Source organism: Benincasa hispida, unplaced genomic scaffold (assembly GCF_027475165.1).
Source record: "Benincasa hispida cultivar pf3 unplaced genomic scaffold, pf3_genome.v1.1 HicScf1848, whole genome shotgun sequence".
In the NCBI taxonomy this organism is placed as follows: Eukaryota; Viridiplantae; Streptophyta; class Magnoliopsida; order Cucurbitales; family Cucurbitaceae; genus Benincasa; species Benincasa hispida.
Genome location: NW_028326240.1, coordinates 425,948 through 448,405, shown reverse-complemented (window position 1 = coordinate 448,405; position 22,458 = coordinate 425,948). Strand labels below are relative to the sequence as shown.

At 33.9% G+C, this 22,458-nt stretch overlaps 4 protein-coding genes and 1 long non-coding RNA gene across 10 annotated transcripts; 2 read left to right on the top strand and 3 right to left on the bottom strand.

Annotated features, from left to right (window-relative positions):
- Window positions 1-94: 94 nt before the first annotated feature.
- Window positions 95-1,513, top strand: LOC150030504 (peroxisomal and mitochondrial division factor 2-like). Its single transcript, XM_090309533.1, has one exon. The coding sequence runs from the start codon at window positions 125-127 to the stop codon at window positions 1,115-1,117; it is 993 nt and encodes a 330-aa protein (XP_090165659.1). The 5' UTR covers window positions 95-124; the 3' UTR covers window positions 1,118-1,513.
- Window positions 1,514-3,158: 1,645 nt separating this feature from the next.
- On the top strand, window positions 3,159-4,398 carry LOC120087614 (uncharacterized). Its single transcript, XM_039044443.2, has 3 exons — window positions 3,159-3,344; window positions 3,448-3,697; window positions 3,778-4,398. Exons 1-3 carry the CDS (start codon window positions 3,191-3,193, stop codon window positions 4,106-4,108), a joined length of 735 nt encoding a protein of 244 aa, XP_038900371.1. The 5' UTR covers window positions 3,159-3,190; the 3' UTR covers window positions 4,109-4,398.
- Window positions 4,399-4,982: 584 nt separating this feature from the next.
- LOC120087612 (uncharacterized) lies at window positions 4,983-13,459 on the bottom strand. Of its 3 annotated transcripts, XM_090309531.1 has the most exons (4): window positions 13,319-13,442; window positions 7,243-7,293; window positions 7,112-7,149; window positions 4,983-6,237 (listed from the first exon to the last, which is right to left on the bottom strand). In XM_090309531.1, exons 3-4 carry the CDS (start codon window positions 7,119-7,121, stop codon window positions 5,195-5,197), a joined length of 1,053 nt encoding a protein of 350 aa, XP_090165657.1. In that variant the 5' UTR covers window positions 7,122-7,149; window positions 7,243-7,293; window positions 13,319-13,442; the 3' UTR covers window positions 4,983-5,194. The 3 variants fall into 3 exon arrangements, with proteins under 3 accessions (XP_090165657.1, XP_090165658.1, XP_038900370.1); XM_090309532.1 differs by lacking the exon at window positions 13,319-13,442 and having other exon boundaries at window positions 7,243-7,358; XM_039044442.2 differs by lacking the exons at window positions 7,112-7,149; window positions 7,243-7,293 and having other exon boundaries at window positions 13,319-13,459.
- LOC150030503 (putative pentatricopeptide repeat-containing protein At5g08490) lies at window positions 7,374-13,460 on the bottom strand. Of its 3 annotated transcripts, XM_090309530.1 has the most exons (3): window positions 13,319-13,460; window positions 12,883-12,980; window positions 7,374-10,170 (listed from the first exon to the last, which is right to left on the bottom strand). In XM_090309530.1, the coding sequence occupies exon 3, from the start codon at window positions 10,059-10,061 to the stop codon at window positions 7,440-7,442; it is 2,622 nt and encodes an 873-aa protein (XP_090165656.1). In that variant the 5' UTR covers window positions 10,062-10,170; window positions 12,883-12,980; window positions 13,319-13,460; the 3' UTR covers window positions 7,374-7,439. The 3 variants fall into 3 exon arrangements, with proteins under 3 accessions (XP_090165656.1, XP_090165655.1, XP_038900367.1); XM_090309529.1 differs by lacking the exon at window positions 12,883-12,980 and having other exon boundaries at window positions 13,319-13,459; XM_039044439.2 differs by having other exon boundaries at window positions 7,374-9,877; window positions 12,883-13,343.
- A 3,620-nt stretch (window positions 13,461-17,080) lies between these two features.
- LOC150030502 (uncharacterized) lies at window positions 17,081-18,317 on the bottom strand. 2 transcript variants are annotated; one of them, XR_016526720.1, is made up of 2 exons: window positions 17,500-18,317; window positions 17,081-17,368 (listed from the first exon to the last, which is right to left on the bottom strand). It is a non-coding gene; the product is annotated as an uncharacterized LOC150030502 (long non-coding RNA). The 2 variants fall into 2 exon arrangements; XR_016526721.1 differs by having other exon boundaries at window positions 17,081-17,373; window positions 17,500-18,271.
- Between the last annotated feature and the right edge of the window lie 4,141 nt (window positions 18,318-22,458).

The window sequence follows — 22,458 nt, the reverse complement described above, 5'->3', positions numbered from 1 at the left end:
TTCTCTGGATCTAGATGGGGATCCTTTACGCGTTTTCTTGTATTATTTTTTTTAGAAATTGTGTTATAATGGACTGGTATGTTCTGAATTGGGTGGTCTTTTTTCTCTGAACATAGGAGTATTAATGGAAAACGAGATTAATATTGCCAATGACGGGGCGTCGGGGGACGATCAGACCCCGGAGGATTTTTATGATGTTGACCAGCGGGAGAATGAAGCAAAGGTAGCGGAGCTGAACCAGAGAATTGAGGTTTTGGAGGGTGAAAAGAAAAAATTGGTCGACGAAAATGGAGAAATCAAAGATAAGATTAAAAGATTGTCAGCGGAGATTGAAGGGTTGAAGAGGGAAGAGGGGACGCTGAAAGAACGACTGAAAGAAATGGAGAAACAAGTTGAACGTTCTGAAGAGGGAAATAAGGTGTTAGAGTCGGTTGCGGCGAGGGCGCTGGAGCTTGAGACTGAAGTCTCGAGGCTACAGCATGATTTGATATCTGCAATGAATGGAGCCGATGAGGCAAATACTGAAGTTGCAGAGTTGAGGAAATTTTTGGGGGAAAAGGGAGTGAAGGTTGCTGCTCTGGAGGAAGAGTTGGAAGCCCTGAAGAAAGCAAAGGCAGAGAGTGAAAAGAAAGTCAGAGAATTGGAAAGAAAAGTTGGGGTTTTGGAGGTCAAGGAGATAGAGGAGAAGAGTAAAAAAGTTAGGGTAGAGGAGGAAATGAGAGACAAAATTGAGGAGAAGGAGAGGGAAATCACCAGTTTTAAAAAGATTATTGAGAATTTGGAATTGGTAGTAACAAAGAATGGGCTGGAACTAGATAAGTGGATCAAGGAGAAACTTAAGGTGGAAGAGTTGTTGAAAGCGTCTGAGGAGAAAACGAAAATGGTAGAGTCGAATATGGTTCAGTTGCAGAAGGAAGTAGAGGAAGCGCACAAAGTCATTAGTGGATTAAAGGAGAAAGCAGTGAATGCTTTGAATGGAACTGCAGAGGAGCTCAAGTCGGCTTTCAAAGGTGCGGAGAAGGAGTTGAATTTGAACTGGTCTATAATTGCAGGTTCGACTGGAGTTGTTGCTGCCACAGCTGTACTGGCCTTTGTTTTGTATGGAAGGCAAAGATAAATTGTGACGCCACAAAGCCTGATAGTTGAGATGGGGACTTGACTCAGAATTTTAGCCAAGAGGGTAGGTTCATGAACTGCAAATCTGCTTCAGTTTTGTTAGATATGTTTGTTTATTTGGTGTTTTCCAAGCCAATAAATAATGGTTGGCACTAAATTTTTGCTTCAAATGTTCTGATGAAGCCAAGTCTTGTTGGTTAACTAATTTAGTTGATATATTTTGAGGAATCACTGCAGTAAAGTTCAATCCCACTGTTATAGGTGATTACCCAGACAAATATTTCAGCTACACTTGATTTTGACTTTGGTTGATTACATTTCTGAGTTGTTTTCAAGGTATTCTTGTATGATTGTACCAAAATTTGGCAAATTTTAACTGCCCCATTTTGAGTTTCAATTGCCCCTACCTTCTTAACTTTCCATTCTCCCAACTGATTATAATTACCATGGAAGAGTTGTGCTTGGTTCCACCATTGATGGAGACAGATCGGCACTCATAAATTCATGGGTGAAACTCACAGCTAACTTATCCTCAAAACAATATGCAGTTGTACGGCGGCATTTGCAAGCCGCTGTTGTGTTTAGATCTGGTAATATATAATTGCATTTGTTGCTATTATTTTGCAGCTAGCACCATTATATCATTTAGATTTTTCAAGTTCTTAATTCTAGACAGCTCATCTCTGTGTTGCTTCAGTCTTCTTTCTTCTATTGCCTCAACTACCTCCCTGTCTTTTAAGCCAATTTATGTGGCCTCAGTGGCCTTGGTTGGTTGGTTGGTTTTGTTGTTTGACTGGTCCTTGCTATAAAATGTTGTACATTTTTTTAAGACTGAGGACTTGTGTAATGATCAACTTGTGGTCATTAACAAGAATTAATGGAAAGGAAAAGAAAAGGACATTGCTTCATAATTGCTTGGTCTCGCTTTCTCCTACAACAATTTAACCTGCTCTTATGGTCCATAATTATGCTTTTCTAATGTTTGTGATCTTTACTTTGTTTTATTTCGTTCTTAAACTTTATTCTTTGTATGTAATTTAAAACAGAATCTAATTATTAATATCTTTATTCATAAGATGGAGATTGGAGATTTGTTATTTGGAATGTTGTCCCCGGTATTCACAAAAATTGACTCGATGTATATATTTTACTAGGATACTTTCTTTGTAGAATGGGAACTTTCAATTTATTATTATTATTTTTAGAATGGGAAATCGAAATCTTCACACTTTAAAGAGAGATCATGTCCATTACCGTTGAACTAAGTTCACCTGAGCTGTTAAAAGGACGTAATTTGTTACAAAATAAAATCATCCTTGTTTAATGTTGTACTTATTGGGCTAAATGAAAGAAAGAATACTCCTAATATTTGCAATCTTGTTAAAAGGTTTTAAAACTACTATTGGAGTAAATTTTTGTTACGCTATCGGACAATAATTGGGATTTAGAAAAGTTTGGCATACTAGTTCTAAGTCTCCATATTCATCTAAAATTTTAACAAATTTTTACTTCAGGGTAATAATAGAAAATTTTCTCAAACCAAGGGCAAAGTTGTTATTCATTATGATATTATTTATTTTATATATAATGTAGCCTATTTATTTTCCATCAATAACAAGCTTGATTTTGCCAATGCTGAAACTAAGTTGGGTATAAGGCAGTAATTATTTGATGTAACTAATACAACGAGCTGTCAGCCTGTCATTATTAAATCGTATGAGAGAGAGAGGGAAAGAGGAAAAAAAATGCAATTTTGAATTATATATCATAATAGCTAATATTATAGAGATTATTTATAATAAATCACTCAGGAGAAGTGAGAGATTCAAAATTTTCAAATACATGTGATTTCACCTCAACCCCAATGAATCATCCCTGAAAAATTTGAACATTATTTGGAACAATTAAAAGCAGCAAGCAATATGAATAAATGCACCAATAAAACAGCAACTAACCACATACGCTTCCACCTGTAAAGAATAACTTCGCATTACCTCAACCCCCTTCTATATATTCATTCCCCCTCTGTTCTAAACATTCCATCCACCATTACCCATCTCAGAAGAAAGAAACCATGAGAACCAAACAAGCTTCTGTTCTCCTTTTCACTTTGCTTGCTGGGCTGCTTTCTCAAAGCCTGCTCATCCCTGTATTCTCCACCTCCATTGCTGACCAGAAGAGCTATTACTCTCCTCCTTCAGACCCACATTCTGGAACTCCCCCAACAGGTTAACACATTCACAATGAATCTCACACATTTAGTATCGGTATAGTAGTAGTAATAGTAGTCACTAGAAAGGCTTACCACATTCTACATTTTGTGCATTGCAGGTTCACATAGCAGCCCTATCCCACCATCACATGGTTATGGAGGAAGCCCACCGCATTACTCCACACCAACTCCTTCCACGCCGTCCAAGCCTCCGTCCAGTGGTGGTGGATACTACAACCCTCCATCTTCTGGTGGCGGTAGCCCACCGACCACCCCTGTAGATCCAGGCACTCCAAGCACTCCAAGCACTCCTGGCGTTCCCAGCACACCAAGCACACCAAGCATTCCTACTACTCCATTTACCTGCAAGTAAGTCACAGACTCATAGTAATTGTTTTCCATGGAGAAGTGATCATTATCTTTGTTTCTAAAAATGTGTTTGTTTGCAGTTATTGGTTGAACCATCCAGGAATGATATGGGGGGTGCTGGGATGGTGGGGAACATTGGGAAATGCCTTTGGAGCAACTAATGTCCCAGGGTTTGGAACAAATCTCAACTTGCTCCAAGCACTTTCAAACACAAGGACTGATGGGTTCGGGGCCCTTTTAAGAGAAGGCACTGCTTCGTACCTCAACTCTCTTGCTAGTAACAGATTCCCATTCACAACCAAGCAAGTTAGGACGAGTTTCGTCTCAGCACTTAGCTCCAACAAAGCAGCAGCTGATCAGGCCAACACCTTCAAGTTAGCCAACGAGGGCAAAATCAAACCCAGAGCTTGATGATTTCCCCCTTTGTCTTACCATTTACTACCTTAATAACTAATGAGTGTGCCTTAGCAGTTATTAGTGAGACGTGAGACCAATTTAGCATTGCATGTCTTGTTTTATTTTGTTTTGTTCTTGTTTCTAGGTTCTTGCATCTCTTTTGTTCATGTATTTGAACATAGAGATGCTCAGTCTTTGTTATCCAAATTCATTGTGAAGTCAAGATTTGTTTTAAATAGTTGATTTTGTTTAATCAGGTTATCCAAAAGGGGGTTGAAATTAAAAGTTCAGATGCTTGTTATCTACACTAATCCATTATTTCTATCACTATGCTTTAAAAGGGTAGAAAAATCCATGAAATATGTAACTTGTCGTATTTATGGTGCATTAATGAGGAAATCCACTACATTCAATAAGGTTAACCTACAAAAGAGCACACACTTGGGATGCCCTTTGTTTGAATTTAATGACCAGAGCTTCATTTTGTGAACAGTATAAATGCTAAATCACAAATATCAACGGTGCAAAAAGAAGACATAATAGGATAAGTGCAGAAAACAAACTCATAAGGAAGCGTCCAGTGCTCTGAGAAGGTGGGTTGGCGAAGCTAAGAACTCCCATTAAGCCAAGCCAACCGCCCTAGATATTTTACCTTGTAAAACAGCAGGAAAAGGAAAACTAATAATAGTTAAGAACTCCCATCAAGCCAAGCCAACCGCCCTAATCTTTAACAAAAAGTTCAGTTGTCCATAGGCATGAATATAGCCTGATAACCTCCTCGCAGCAATGGAGATTCAATTGTTCCTTAAGAACAATATGTCAGTATTTCAAATAACAGTACCAATCATTTCAAATTGAAGATTAGATTGTAGACCAAACAACATGCGAGTTGAAAATGATCATTTATTCATGTTCTTACTTCAACTTTCTTAACTGAACAGTGTAAATATGAATACAAAACCATCACCACTAGCATTACAAAAAATGTGGATGAGAAAACTGTTCTCTGTACATTTTCTTCTAGTGCGTGTACTTCTGCGTGTGTGTGCTTAGATAGGTGATGGTCCTAAGAACCTGGATTTTCTTTAAATGTTGACAGAATCATTTCAAGTGAGATTCAAACCATGTGAAAATCTTGTCGGCCTCTAAACTAGTCATTTCGTGGTATGCAAAGGCAAGATTCAACTCTTCTTGAATGTGATTGGTTAGACTATTATCGGGTAAACTAATTCCACTCGTCTTGAGGGCTTCTTTCCATCGTGTTGCACGTCCATCTTTGAGCATCCTTCCATTTCCATCTACAAAGCCCTTGGCTTGGAAAAGCTCAAACAATTTAGCAGAAACACCCTTGTCAAGTCCTGGGATTCGGTCAGCCAAAAAATGTGGCGACAGAGCAAACTCGGAGCATTCAATCTCTGCAACATCAATTCCTTTACCTTTCAAAAACTCCATGTTTTCATTGATCTTTTGTTGCCTAAAATGATCTTTCGGCATGTGTACAAAAAGAGTAGGTGGGTATCTCTCTGTTACCTCCATTTGTTCGTACAACCCTTCAGCAATCATCAAAGTAATACTATTAAACTTCAACTTAGTGGCCAGTACCGAAATAAAATACCCACCAGAGGAGGCGCCTAAACCCACAAGAGGAAGTTTCTCAAGTTTGTTCTTTTCAACCCACCAACGTATTATGTCTTTAACAACTGCCAATTCCTTCCCCAATGTCCAACATTTCTGAGAGCTGGATATTGTAAGAACCGCAAAATGTCTGCTGAGAGCATGGAGGACAATCAACCGTTCTTCAGGCAAACCAACACAAGAAGGGCAATCGGGAGATTTGTCCCAGAAGTTGACAGCTTTACCATTGCAGCCATGAGCAAAGAACAAAACAGCCTTCGGAGAATCAGGAATTTGTGATATTATGTCAGTTCCATTGTAAAACTCTCTTTTTGGATTAAATTGCACAAGAGAGTTAAAGCTATCCCACTTTTGCTTTGGCGTCACCTCAACTAAAATATCGTGCTCTTGAGACTCCTTGCGAAATGACATCATCAACACAAAAAGGATAAGAAAAGCAGACACAATAAGAACTGAGATTGTCTGCTGTTTGTACCACGCCTTTGATTTGTTTCCATACTTCACCATATCTGAAGAAAGAAAGACATTAACCTACAAGTGATGTGACAAAACTATCCATCATATTTGAACCTCTATTATGCAATCCCTATTCACTTAGTCAACTTCTCTATTTCTAAGTATCTGATCACAGCAACCCCTAGAACTTTTTAGTTAGTTACCGATCTCATAAAACTAGTTGAAATCTTTAAAAGTTAGAACACTGTCTCACTGAACAGGACAATTTAGAGACTCGAGCAGGATTATAAAATTTCATAATTAACAATAATCTCATCTGACCAACATCTTTTGACATAATTTCATTTGCATACAACCAAGCCAGACCTAGAGCTCTTAGAACGATCACATTCAGTCTAGCACCTCGAATTCCTTCCTCATAGAACCAAAACGTGATATAATATCCAAACAGAGGGCTTTTTAAGAAACATATTCATTTAATCTAATTAGAAACAGTGTGATAACTGGAAAGAATTAGAGAAATTGCCAAAAATAGGACTCGTTTTAGTGTGTTAAAGACTTATGGAATCGATTTTTAAAAAAGAAGACTTTTGAGACAAATGAGATGTGAAATGTCCATATTGCCCTTAAATGAGAAAAACCAACTTTTTGTTCTCTATTTCTCACAATTCATGACTTTCGATCCTTCACCCATCTTTTCTCTAACTCCTCTTTTCTCAAGCCCTTTTGCATGCCCTAAGATTGTTAAGAACTTCAACATCTCTCAATTACAATCTTTTTGTGGTAAGTTTTAATGAGTTCTTTTTGTTATAGATTTTTTGTTCTCCTACTCTTAGTGATAGTTGAGTTAGGTTAAGTTTTATTCTCCTCTTGGTGCAGTGTAGTTTCTCCACTAGGCATTGGCCAAGGAGAACTATTTACAAATACCTCCATACATTGCAGTGGCCAATAATTCCTATACACACCTGCAAAAGAAGACAAAATTCTTAGACAGGCATGACTTCTTGATAATCAACAGAAAGAACTTCTGAACTTTTGAATTTCCATCGGAAACTCACCGAGCCAGGAGCACAATAGGTTACAAATACCTTGCTAAGGATTTCTCAAAACTGCAGGAAAAAGAATTGAGTTTTGACCACTGGATACATATGTAATGTGCAAGGGAATAAACTGAATAGAGACAGAAGAATTGTGACAACCACCTATAGTGCCCATATAAATAACATTTCAAAACATATCAAAATTTAATTGCTCATCAAGTTATATCAACTGCCCTTTTAATTTGCTGATGCAATATACTTAACAGATTATAAATTAAGTTTCTTTGAGGATGCAAAGAATCTCCTGCTAAAAAAAAGTGCTTCTCTCCTTCCACTTCAATCCAACTGCAACCTGGTGGTTTTTTGAATTCCTTCTCTTTCATCAGCTTTCTTACCTCCAGGACCCCCTCCCATTTAGCATCTGCAGCATATAGGTTTGACATAACTACATAGTTTCCTATATCATCAGCTTTAGTTTCAAACAGTTGCTCTGCCACAACAAGGCCCAATTCCACTTCATGGTGAGTCTTGCAGGCACCTAACAGTGTCCCCCATATATTAGCATCAGGCTTAATAGGCATCCTGATCGCAAAAGAATACGCATCGGCGATTCGGCCTCCTCGTGCAAGGAGATCCACCACACAAGCATAGTGTTCCATGGTAGGTTTGATATGATTAACCTCCTCCATCGACTGAAATATGTCCAAACCTTGATCTACAAGACCAGTATGACTACAAGCAGATAAAATGGAGGTCATGACCACATGATCTGGCTTAACACCCGACTCGAGCATGTTAGTGAAAACCTTGAGTGCCTCCTCTCCCATCCCATGCATGGCATACCCACTTATCATCGATGTGAACATAACTAAATCCTTTTGAGAACTCGATTGGAAAAGCTTATAAGCACAACCTACAACTCCACATTTTGCATATGCATCAAGTAAGGCTCCGTCTAAGTATACATCCTCAAAACAGGATCTAATTGAGTATCCATGACATTCTTTTAACAGGCGGAATGATGCCATTTCATTGCATAGGGGAAGGAGGCTCATAATAGTCACTGCGTCAGGTTTCATACCCTCAGATTGCAACCTACGGAAAAGACTGAGAGCATCAAAAGGACTATTATTTTCAGCATAAACCCGCATCATCAGATTCCAGGTGGTAAGATCAGTCTCAGACATACCAGCAAATATCGTAAGTGCATCACTGGGTGACTTACAGTTAACATAGCACGAAATCATTGAATTGCACGTCACCAAGTTTCTTTTTCCTGATGAGCTTTCAAAAATCTTTAAAGCATAATCTATATTACCACATTTTGAATATGCATCAAGAAGAGCATTGAGTATAGTAGAACCGGAATCACCTTCAAAGAAACAAGCTCTAATTGAATAGCAATGCATCTCTTTAACTTTCCACCCTCCTAAGACTGTAATGCAAAAACTGATTATACTCAAGATAGTAAAATGATCAGGTTTGAATCTTTCCTGCAGCATCCAGTCAAGGAGATGCAGGAATTGAGTATAATTTCCAAAATCTGCAAAAGCATTAAGCATTGAGTTCCAAGATATCAAATCTTTACTAGAAATCAAGGAAAATGAATGAAATGCTGATTTTACATCATAACATTTTGTATAGAAGCTAACTAAAGCATTTCCAACTGCTGAATCTTCACTCAAGATAAGATGACGAAGAATATAGCCATGAATCATTTTCCCCATTTGCAAGTTTTGGGAGTATGCACAAGAAGGTAAAACACTAATTAAAGTTATCGAATCTGGCTCAATTCCTAAGCACAGTAACTTGCAAAAATGATCTACAGCTTCCAACCACTCGTCATTTAATGAATATCCAGAAATTATAGTATTCCATGAAACTAAGTCTCTCTGCTTCAGGTGCGAGAACAAAATCTCTGCGTCTTCCATCTGTCCAACCCTCAAATAAAGGTTCATCAATGCATTGCAAACAGAAATATCTTCCATCAATTTAGTCCTACGCTGTACAAAACCATGGATCTCTTTTCCAAACCTGTAGGAAACATACTTACTGAAGGAAGCACAAACGGGTAAAATACATGCAATTGTTATATAGTTTGGTTCTATGGGTTCTTCCAGCATCAGACTAAACAATTGTAATGCATCAAACATTAAATTTTTTTCTGCTAAAGCAGATATTATAGCATTCCATGAAACAACATCTTTGTGAATAATGCTGTTAAATGCAGCATATGCATCGTACTGTGGCTGCTCAGATTTGGCATACATAGATATGAGAGCATTTCCAACAAGTGTATCCCTTTCCAGTCCAGATTTCATAATATGGGAATGTATACTCTTCCCAACAACACCTCGCCCTACACGAGCACATACAGGAAGAATGCTAGCAATTGTAATAGCACTTGGCTTCACCTCCCCCTCTGCATGCATCTTAACAAACAATCTCATAGCCTTAATATCATGTATTTGAGACCCACAATACCCAGATAAGATTATGTTCCAGGTAACAACGTCACGGTGATCCAACTGTTCAAATAATTTCCAACATTCATCAAAAGCACCACATTTGGCATACAAGTTCAGCAATCCCTTGTACACGGATTGGCATGCTAATTCCCCCTGTTTCACTGCATAACCTTGAAGTGCCCTTCCTACATTGATAGCAAAAAGGGCAGCACATGATTTGAAAACAGCAGCAAAAGTGTGGCTATCAGCTTGAAAGCCTGATGAGCATTGGAACTTCTGAACAAAAAGGGACAAAACTTCTTGGTGTTTTGCATTTAAACAAAGATTTCTAATCGTCGAAGTCCATGACATGGAATCCAGTGGAAGCATATCTACAGAGAACTCTTACATGCTTATAATCAAATCACCGGAATCAATAAAATTAGTCTGGTCACAACTCTAATCAAGGCCTTCTTGAATCCAAGACTAACAACAGGGCCTGTATTTTTCCATCAAGACACCGGATTTACGTATTAGATAGGCTCGCAACATGATGAAGTTTTTCTTTGTTGAACTTATTTTGATGTACAAGTTTGACTGCTACGACTACAGGTTAGTATCTAGTTTTAAATTTTTATTCCAACTTTGGATCCATGCATTTGGACAATTGTAATATTACAAAACGATTCACCATACTAAAGCCATAATAGCAAAAAATAAAAAACCGATAAGCAATCATATAACAGAAACTTAATGGCTACTAGACAAAATAAGAGATAAATGGAGAAAGACCATTAAACCTATGAATTACATCGATTGTTGGAAAGTGCATTATGAAATGCCTAACTCCAAATCATTTTTATACTTGTTTTAGGTGATTTAGGGTGGTTTTACACCAATTTAGCGAGTCTTTTAGCTACTGTTTTTTATGTCAACTATCTCGCAACTATCTTCCAACTTCCAAACTTGGAATGTCTAACTTCAAATCATATTTATACTTGTTTTAGGTGATTTAGTAATTTTAGCAATTGTTTTTTATCTCGCCTCTATCTACCAATTTCCAAACTTGAAATTCCAAACTCCAAGTCATTTTTATACTTGTTTAAGGTGCTTTAGGGTGGTTTTACAATAGTTTGAAAAGTGTTTTAGCTATTTTTTTTGTCTCGCAACTATTTTCGAACTTCCAAAATTGAACTCCCTAATTCCAAATCGTTTTTATTCTTGAGGCGATTTAGGATGATTATACACTAGTTTTAACAAGTTCTTTAGCTTCTGTTTTTTATCTCCCAACTTCCAAACTTGGAATGTCTAACCCCAAATAATTTTGATACTTGTTTGAGCTGATTTAGGGTGGTTTTGCACGTCTTAGCAAGTTTTTTTAGGTAATATCTTTTATCTCGCAACTATCTTCCAACATCCAAACTTGAAATGTCCAACTCCAAATCACTTTTATACCTATTTTAGGTGATTTAGGGTGGGTATGAACATGTTTTAGGATGTTTTTTAGGTACCGGTTTTATCTCACCACTATTTTCCAACTTCCAAATTGAAACACCCAACTCTAAATCACTTTTCTAACTATGTCAAGAGGATGGGTAGGAACATGTTTTTGGGTGTTTTTAGTTACTGTTTTTTTATCTTACAATGATCTTGCAATTATCTACCAACATCTCGTAAATCACCTAAAACATGTGTAAACTCACCCTAAATCACCTAAAACAATTATAAAAATGATTTGGCGTTAGTCGTTTTAAGTTTGGAAGTTGGAAGATAGTTGCAACTTGCAAGATAAAAAAACATGACCTAAAAACTATCTAAAACATGTGTAAACCTGCCCTAAATCACCTAAAACAAGTATAAAAATAATTTGGTTTGGATGTTGAAAAAATAGTAGCTAAAAAGCTAGTTAAAACATGTTTATATCCACCCCAAATCACTTAAAACACATATAAATTGAGTTTAAGTTAAGCGTTTCAAGTTCGGATGTTGGAAGATAATTGCGAATTATTGCGAGAAAGAAAAAATACAGTAGCAAGCAAGCTAGATAAAATACATATCCAGCCTAAATCACATAAAACAAGTATAAAAATGAGTTTGAGTTAGACGTTTCATGTTTGGATGTTGGAAGATAGTTGCGAGATGTTGCATAACGGTAGCAAGATTTAAATAATAATAATAATTATTATTATTATTATATATTTAAAAAAAAAAAAAAAACCCTAGCTAAGACGTACATACCCGCTCTAAATATAAGTTAATTTTATGCATGAAGAATCATGTCAAAAGCTAACTTTTTGGCCAACAGAATAGTTATTGAATTCCAAAAAACAAGATATTAACTTTTTTGTCTTTCAAATTTCCTCTCCACAGTCTGGCATGTGAGATCCAGTAGACTCTTAATGTTCAGATAGTTAGCAGCCTGAATTGGGGGCACTAGAAATGCACCCATTATTGTCCATAACCAGCAATGGGAAGGCCCATGTATAGAGAGCAAAAGGGAAAGGACCCATTGGCCTAAATCATATCCGAATAAACATTCTAACATACCCTACCAAAAAGATAGGACCAACTAAGTAATCTTCAATTCCATGTTGCTTTCTAAAACAAGGAAGCAAGATTGATCTATCCAGTGTTCTAAAAACCTCCTCACGGGCGCACCTAGGCTCAAGGCACAAATGTAGTGTCTCACCTTGAATAGGTGAGGCTCACAAAATAATGCACGCCTGCCTTCTGTGAAGTCCCAAGACTGGCCTTAGGACTTTTTCTTTATTTTTAAAAGATAGTAATAATTAGGATTTTCTTCTTTATTAACCCAAAAAATCAAATTTTACTAAACCTAAATGCAAATTTATTATATTTAGGGGTATTTTTTTTTCCATATTTCCACTTCAATTGTAGTACTTTTTTGTACCTTGCACTTTAGTCCCAAAGACTATTGTGCTTTATTCCACCTGAGCTTTACAGAAGACTGGATCTATCCAATCATTGTAGCAACAAAAGAAAGCACCAAGATATATAGCCAATTCGTAGAAGAAGGAAGGAGAAAATGACAGCTCATGAAAAAACCTTCTAAATAAGGTACTTAAATTACATGCCACAAGTAATCCAAAATCCCCAAATTATTGACAGAAGATAACAAGCAGAGACAACAAGAACCTTAATTCGAAGATAACCGCACAAAAACACGGAGAGTAGGAAAAAAGAAACTCACCAATATGAGATAAAAGAGGGTATTCTGATCAACGGCTTTATAATTTTTATCATCGGAGTAATCGCCATCGCCGTCACTGTTGTGAATCTCCCGGTTTCCTTTTCGTTCGTTTTAGAGCTTTTTTTAGGGGCAATTTTGGACATTTCATATGTTCATTTGCAAGTCTTTATTTTGAAAACTCATCCCAAATACCCAAATATTTGTCCTATTATTTTTGTAATTTCCCAAAGAACTAACCAAAACAATTTGAAGACCAGATTCTTTGTGATTCAAAAACATTGCAACGGGGGATTGCACAATATGATCGTTAAACAAGATATGAACACGAGAAATTGTTCACTTCTCATCTGTAAGTTAAACCCCTTTCTTCCTCCAGCAATCAAACAAATAATTTATCGAACAATGACACAAATTAAAGGAACAGAGAGAATGTCACCTTGAATATGTAAGAACGGCGAAAGGGTTCTCGATTCAAAAGGATAAATCTCAAGTGTTGAACTCGGGTGAGAGTACTATAAGCCCTCCGAAAGCTCTCCTTCCCCAACCGCCAAAATAGAAAAGGAATAAGAAAAGCTCCTCCCTCCCACACGAGCACAGTCGAACTCGATGTGTTTCTGTGCTCTGTTTTTGGAGAAATGGGCTTATGTTTTGGGCCTCATGTTAACTGGGCTGCTGCTGTTTTGTGCTTACTGGGCTGGGCTTCGTTTCCTCTCATCGTTTAAATAAATTCTGTATACCTTAGGTAATCAATTGGTATTACTTTTAGCTATTTCATTAAAAAATAATAATAATAAAATAAAATAACAAATCTGCTTCTACCATCAAATTTCTTCATTTCTTCCTTTGTTATCATCATTTTAAAAAATCAAACCAAATTTTAAAAATTAAAAAGTAATTTTTAAAAACAATTATTGTTTTTTAAATTTGGCTAAAAATTCAATAATCATAATTAAAAAATATGCAAATATGATAATAAATAGGGAGCAAAACCCATCCCTCCTGCTAACATAGGAATCATAAACAATATAGAAATTAAGAGAAATGCTAAAATTAATGAAAATCATTTTCTACTTCTATTTTTCTCTACCTGCTTAAGAAGAATTGGTGATTTTTCTTGATATTTTATAGTAACCTTTTGAAAGAATAATACATATGAAATTAAATGGAAATGGTTATAAATCAGATTTACTTTAGAGTTTAAATTTATATCATTATTTATTGAGATTTTAATTTTATAAATCTCGATTAAGAAGATATATATTTATATTTTATTATTAGATTGATAAGAAAGAAAAACTGTCATAAATTATATTCCTAAGTTTCACTTTTCACAACTAGTATGTTTTTTAAAAACTCTTTAAAATAGGTTTTCACAACTAGTATGCATCCATTCAAATAACCGATAAATTAATTTGAGAATTTATGGAAACATAAAATGGACATAAGATTTGCAAAATTAGGCAATATTCCATATAAGATTTGAAAAAGATTATAGAAAAATTTGAAAAGAAATAAAAGTTGGTATAAGATTTTGGAAAGATTGCATGAACAAAAAAATTTGTGGATCTCATTGTTAAACCCAAGCAAACTTTCATCGAGAAAGTCTGATCTCCATGTTCATCGGTACGTTTTTTTATTTAAATTTTGGGGTTGTTATCGACTAAGAAGAATCGAGAAAAATGATTTTAACGAATTTTCAAAAAAAAAAAAAAACGCATTAATTATGAAATGTGAAACTGATTATTTCAGACAATTTTTCTCCACAAATTGTTACTATTGTTATTATTATTTAAATCCTGCTACCATCATGCAACATCTCGCAACCATCTTCCAACATCCAAAGATGAAACGTCTAACTCAAACTCACTTTTACTACGTGATTTAGGCTGGATATATATTTTATCTAGCTTGTTAGCTACTTTTTTTTTTTTTTTTTTTATCTCGCAACATTTTACAATTATCTTTCAACATCCAAACTTGAAACGCCCAACTTAAACTTAATTTTATATGTGTTTTAAGTGATTTAGGGTGGATATGAACATGTTTTAACTAACTTTTTAGTTACTATTTCTTCAACATCCAAACTTGAAACACCCAACTCTAAATTATTTTCATACTTGTTTTAGATGATTTAAGGTAGGTTTACACATGTTTTAGATAGTTTTTAAGTCATTTTTTTTATCTTGCAAATTGCAACTATCTTCCAACTTCCAAACTCGAAACGCATAACATCTAATCACTTTTATAATTGTTTTAGATGATTTGGAGTGAGTTTACACATGTTTTAGGTGATTTACGAGATGTTGGTAGATAATGGCAAGATCATTGTAAGAAAAAAAAAAAAACTAAAAACACCCTAAAACATGTTCCTACCCATCCTCTAGACAGTTAGAAAAGTGATTTGGAGTTAGGTGTTCGATTTGGAAGTTGGAAAATAGTTGCAAGATAAAATTAGTACCTAAAAAACATCCTAAAACATGTTCATACCCACCCTAAATCACCTAAAATAGGTTGGAGTTAGGCATTTCAAGTTTGGATGTTGGTAGATAGTTGCGAGATAAAAAAAATATATTACGTAAGAAATATTGCTAAAACATGTGTAAAACCACCCTAAATCAACTCAAACAAGTATCAAAATTATTTGAAGTTAGACGTTCCAAGTTTGAAAGTTGGGAGATAAAAAAGCAGTAGCTAAAGAACTTGTTAAAACTAGTGTATAATCATCCTAAATCGCCTCAAGAATAAAACCGATTTTGAATTAGGAATTTCAATTTTGAAAGTTCGAGTCAATGCACTCTTTAACTTTTTTTGTCCCCCCATATACATTTGAAAACAATCGTTTGCAATAGTTACTCTTGATGGAATTACAAACTTTGAATTTGACACCTGACAAAATTTACGAAATCTTTCACTTTCTACAAACGTAAATGGCAATTCATCTAAACAAGCCAGCATTGTTCTACAATTTCCTTGAGTGAAGGATGCAACCATCAAACTACTTTCAAAATCTCTCTCTCCTTCAACATAATCTTCTGACTTATTTGTATACTTCTTACATTTCTCTATATGTCTTTTTAGATTTGTTGTACCATTTCTCTTGAAATCATAGGCATACATAACCCCACAGTACTTACAAGCAGCCCTAGAATATTCAGGATCACATCCTTCTACTTTAATAAAATGGTCCCATGCTGATGAAGCTGGTTTAATAGGTTTTCTTTTTCCTAACAATCTTACTGGACTAGAACGACTTTGATTTGAAGTCTCATTCGCAAACGATGAAGTCATCCTATGAAAAATAAAATATTATCAAACAACTCCTACTAGAAATGTGAGAACATAAATCTTTCCACACAATTTGCAATTTCGCCTTGAGAAAAGACAATCTAACCAAAAGTGAAACAATTCTTTCCAAGAATCAAGTTAAGATAGATATTGTATTATGAAACCAAGATTAATTATCTTGTGGCCAATCTTATACAAACTTAGGTATGCATACGGTTCGTCCTCCCCTACTTTATCATGATTCATTGTAATTATATCAAATAATAACTCACGGAGAAAACCATAAAATAACCATTAAGACTTATATTTCTCTTAACACATTAACACAAAACAAGCTAACATCTCCATTTCATCCAATTCTTAAATATTATGGATGCCAAGATCAAAACCTTACAATTAAAATAGAAGTTTATTGGTTGATTTAAGCTAAAAATATTATGAATGCTAAGCAAAAGCATTGCTGCCTTCAATATCACTGTTGTTAGAATAAAGAAGAAAATAAAGATTAATGATAGTACCAAATACAAATTTCAATCAAATCAGCAACAGAACTCTTATTTCCTTTTCCAGTTCAAAACATTGCAAACCTCGAAATGAAGCACAAACAGAGCAAAGTGAAGCAATTCAAAAAAAAAAAAAAAACCTTTTGAAATGGAGTAAGAAATCAAAAATCAAATGGGAAAGTCATCTTTGAGAATCCAATATCTACATTTGCTCTGTTGGTTTAAAACAGAGCAAATACAATATCTACGTTCTTATCAAATGGGAAAGTCATCTTTGAGAATCCAACGGGCCGGTCTAAAACACAAGAATCAAGTTGGTTTCATAATACAATATCTACCTGCTTATGATCCCAACAATTGATAGAGCCAAAAATGTATTCCAGAGGTATTTCAGAAGAAAAAAACAGAAATTTTCATGGTCAATATCTACCTTCTTATGATTCCAACATCGATGTTTCAGAAAATATAAACACAGCAAGGTTTCCTATACTATAAAAGTATATAAATGATTACCATTTCTGTGAATATTTTAATTTCACAAAGACAGACAAAACAAAACAAACAACCTTCAAATTGTTCCTTGAAGAGAAAAACTTCACAAGAAATGCAGTAGCCTCATAATCTTCCCACTTCCCAGGATGCAACTTTCGGCAGAAATTAAGCATATGATGAATTTAGACCACCACTTACAGGAAAAACTGTACTACATCATCAAGAAATCAAGAAAAAGAAGAAAAGCTTCAAGATTATCCTACTTTTAATGTCAATGACAGAAGCAAAACTCCCACTACATAAAAATAAGCCCGCCCCAAGAATCTATAAAACATACCCACAACTCTTGTGCTGAGAATAGCATGGTTTTAGCCAGAAATCGACACTCCACTGGCTTGAAAAAGGAGAGGAGGAAGCAAAAGATTCCACAAACTGAAAAACCAATGTTGTCTGTGTTTAAGGTGCTGAACAAAAACAAGGAGGAGGTGGGAAAAAGGAAAAATCAGAGGCGAATAGCAAAAGGGTGGGCAAATACAGGAGTTGTTTATGGGTTGGGTGGAAGGATGCGGGCTTCGAGGAAACATGAGTATCATTGAATCAATTTGTTCAAATTAAAATAAATTTTCTATTTGGGATCACCGAAGAAACATTCAAAAGAAAGGTTAATAAAAATAAGGGCAAAATTGCTAGTTCTGAAGCTTTGATTATGACACTGAAAACATTTAGAAACATGAACTAATGCAGAAACACCATCACTACTAGTCCCATGACACCGTTAATACCGAAATTGCGGCTTGATCTAAATCGACTTCAAACCTTAAACAACGGTTCCAACATATTCATACACCAAGAATAAGGATTAGAAACTCAATATCCAACAACTACAATTAATCCAAAAGGGTTCTACAGTCCCAGTACACAACAAAACATCCTAAAACGCTCTTGATCTTGTTGGACAGCGGATCAAACACTTTGAAATCAAGATGCTATGACCAGAACAGAGTGGGTAATTTAATCTGAAGCCAATAACATCCAAAATGATAATCATATAAACATGGGGTCGATTAAGAAATCAAGATCACCAAAAAAAAAAAAAAAACAGTAAATCCAGAAGAAATTTCAGAAGAAGTCGACGATAAACCTAGAAGAAATTTCAAATAAAAAAAATAAACAAAACCCAGAATAAATTTCAGATCAAACAAACCTTATCGATGCTGACGGACGGACAGGGAAAGAGGGGAACGGCAGACGGTGACCGAACGAAGAAGATGTAATCAAGATATTTGGTTATGTCACTCTCACTAACCTTAACTATTAAGAGCACATATACGATTACATGATACGATTAAAAAAGCTAAGATATGGATTCGTTTAAAAATATATTAATTTTTTATATATTATTTTAATATATATTTAAAAAAAAACGAGAAAATTTCTCTAAAAAAATAAATTATTTGGTTTTAAATTGAAAAAGATTATTCGTCAGATACATAGTATCTGAAAATATTGGTATCTGATACGTGTCTATCATCTCACGTGAAGTATATATATTTCATAACTTAAGCGGATTAGCGAATCGGAGAATCGAACCAGACCTTTGACGATTCGATTTGGTTCAATCTATATTTTAAATAGAATCTGATTCAGTTCGGTTCGATTTCTTACGTCCCAAGTCAAAGCTAAATGAAAGTAGTATTTAATAACGTTAACTAACAATTTTTTATTAAATCGAAGCCACGTGTACATGGATCCCAAGATGATATTGACCATCTTGCTTTTGTTTTCCAAGGGCTATAGGCTAAAGTTTTGGCATGTTAGTTGCCTAGCATTTTGGCCGACAAGGGATTGGGTGCATTTTTTTGTTTGTCACGTAATTACCACGTCATCACTTGCCACGTAACCCCAAATCTAATTAATGTCCACGTGGTTAATATTAATTGGGTAGGTAATAGTAGCAGAAATAATAACAACATCAGCATTTCATGTTAAACTTTAGATTACGTTATTTCCTTAGGAACCCGACACGACATTTAGGTCCTTTGAAAATTAAAATTTAAAATTAAAACTTTATTTATTATTATGTCAAAAAAAAAAAAAAAAAAAAAGTCCTCCACGTTATGACTCTTCTTTTTAAGTCTTTTTTCTTCCCTTATTTTTAACTTAAATTCATATTAATTAAGATTTATCTTATTTATTTGCATATGCTATTTTCCACCGACACCAATTCAAATGCCACAAGTATCACCTTCCGTGATTTTAGGACTAATTTTTAACCCTCCTTTTTACTATTCTTTTTTCTTTACAATAAATTATGTCTTCATTTTTAGACTTTGAAATTTGTATCCGATGAGTCGTCAAAATTTCAAATTTGTGTCTATAGTAGATTATTAACTTATTGTGGGAAGATCTTCTAGATAGAAATTTGAAAGTTTATAGTTTCACTAGACAAGTAGACATTGTTAATGTTAAGTTTTGACTAAAGGAAAACGCACTTGTCCTCCACTTGATATCGAACGTAAATTTGTAATTTTTGGGAAGAAATAACTTGCAAAATAAAGAAAAAGAGTTGATGCTTGAGTTAGTAAGAAAATTGTATAATAGATAAGAAGTAAAAATTTTAAGTTACCTCGTGTGGTGCCATGAGGATGTATTTATAGGGGATTTGATATAGGGTTTATCTTGATTAGGGTATGTGCTTCCTGATCCTAAATGAACTAAGTTATCTCTCAAGCCATATGGGTCCCGTCGTGCAGTTAACATGCCTTGTTCATCAAACTTTGAACCTTGCCCTCAACCTCATTCTCAGTCGAGGTCAAGGTCAATTGAGCCAATATTCTTGCTTGGCGCGCTAGGGTTTCATCCCTTAAGGCCTAGCTATGCTAGGTCTCTAGCCATTGGGCTAACATAAGAGGCTCGACCTCACTTGGGTCGAGGCCAACCAAACTAAATTTGTCCTTGGGCCTACCCATTCAGTCTTCTCTTACTCTCCTTTGACTATTTTACCTTTGACTTCATAATCCATGCATAGCAGACATAAAATTCAAATTTATAATCAAATATATCAATTTATTTTTAGAAAATTTGAAAATATCAGCAACGTATTTGACACAAAATTTAAAATTCAAAGAATTATTATATATATAGTTCTATTAGACACAAAGTTCAAAGTTCATGAACTTTTAGACACTTTTGAAACAAGAATCAAACAAAGACAAATTAAAACTTTGCAGTTTAACCTTTTCTAAACTAGTTTATGCACTTATTATTGCTATCGCTACTGCTATGGTTAAATTACAAAATTATATTTTATGTTTGTATCTAATAGGTCTCATAAACTATAAATGTATAAAATATATCTCTAAACTTTTAATTTTGTATCTAATAGATTCATAACATATTCAACATTTTTTTTAAAGAATGAGTTTATTACACATATAATTATATTCGTACTAACAAAATATGAAATATTTAATTTCGTGTCTTATAGATTTATAAATATTTATCTATGGACTTTTAGTAGTGTAAAAATCCTCAAATATGGTACGCACCATGCTACCATACCCATGTCACAATGTTACATTTAATGGGTGAAAGACACATAGCAGAGTAACATCGGAGACACTACTCTAATGAAAAGTCATCAACGTTATTAATTTAAAGAAAAGAAAAAAAATTATATTCCTTATAAACTAATTTTGCTCTAATTTTCAACCCATAGCAAAAAATAGAGGTGATGAGGTAAAGTTTATATATTGTATAGTAAAGTAGTGATGGTTTCATATCTCATAAATAGAAAGTCCTTGCTCATTGCAAAAATATCTTCTATACCTAATTCTACTTCAATCAAATTTGACTTTAAATAGTAGAGTGTGTATTTAATAAACATTATATTGGTATTGTATATCCAAATTTAGTTTGTACATATATATATATAAATATAAATTTATTTATTTAATAATTTTAAGATTGTATTTCGATTGTTTATTCTCAATAATTGAAATTGGGTTACATATCTTAATTCGATATTAAAAAACAAATAAAAGTATATTTTATACATCAACGTTTTATTCTTTCTTAAAACAGATATTTGAACGAATAACCAAAATAACTCAAATCAACTCAATCCAGATATTTCATGATTAGTTACATTACTTAATTAAAGTTATTTGAGTTGAAAAAAATCACTACCCAAATAATCAAGTTGGGTTTAAAATATGTCACAATCCGATTGGATGGAGTCCATGAACACCTATAAAAATTATAGATAAATTATCTCAAAGTTTTGAGATATTCTCCTAATTAAAAATAAAATTATATATATGTAGACTCAACGAATTAGAATTGTACTTTGTATAATATTAAGACATGGTTGTGACTATGAACAATTAAATATAAATATTGAAAATATTGCACTTTCATATTTAAAAATACTATCTATTTAGATATGAATAAAATGATTATCGACAATGTGAAAATAAAATTCTAACCTAAATTTAGATCCATTTGGATTGATTTGAGGAAAAAATATTGTAGTTTTTTTTTTTTAATTTTTACCCAAATTATTTTAATAAAAACTGTTTAAAATAAAATTTGAATGTAATTCAAAAATCATTTTAAGTGGTTGTTAAATACATCAATTTTTTTAAATGACTTATTTTTAAAATTAACACTTAAAAAATTAATCCAAATACGCCTTTAATTTACAATTATCAACTTTGATTTTCATGTCCATATCATTCATATTTCGAAGTTGAAATGATCTTATTCACGCAAAGTTGTTCTATTTTACTTCATAATTTGTAAAACATTATTTTTTGTATTTTTACCTTTTTAAATTTATTTTAATTTCATATTTGAATTTCAAATTTATTTTACCTTTCTAAACTTTTTTAAAATAATCATTTTGTTCCATATTATGTTATTTTTACTACAATAGAATTGCCTTATCCAATAATTATCTTTCAACTTATTTGATTTGCCGTTAAAAAAAATTGTCTGATTTGAAATTATAGTAGTATACGTAATTAAAACTACATCATTAACTTGTTAAAACTAAACTAAAAATAAAATTCAAATTCAAAATATTTAATATAATAAAAAATTTGAAGATTCAAATCATAGACCATATATGTTTTAAAAGTTCAGAAAAATAACTCCTAAGGAAGTCCATTTAATATGTGGGATCAGAATCTGCACTCGAATGGGTGAAAAATTCCTGATTAGACAGAAAAGGGAGGAGGGAGCGGAAATAAAAAAAATTTCCATTAACTAAACACGGACGAGACCAGGATTATAT

Bases quoted from the DNA above. Each gene is read 5' to 3' on its own strand.
- LOC150030503 (XM_090309530.1), bottom strand. From the start codon at position 10,061: ATGCTTCCACTGGATTCCATGTCATGGACTTCGACGATTAGAAATCTT.
- LOC120087614 (XM_039044443.2), top strand. From the start codon at position 3,191: ATGAGAACCAAACAAGCTTCTGTTCTCCTTTTCACTTTGCTTGCTGGG. The intron at 3,345-3,447 runs GTTAACACATTC...TGTGCATTGCAG, and splicing joins TTCTGGAACTCCCCCAACAG to GTTCACATAGCAGCCCTATC. The intron at 3,698-3,777 runs GTAAGTCACAGA...GTTTGTTTGCAG, and splicing joins ACTACTCCATTTACCTGCAA to TTATTGGTTGAACCATCCAG.
- LOC150030504 (XM_090309533.1), top strand. From the start codon at position 125: ATGGAAAACGAGATTAATATTGCCAATGACGGGGCGTCGGGGGACGAT.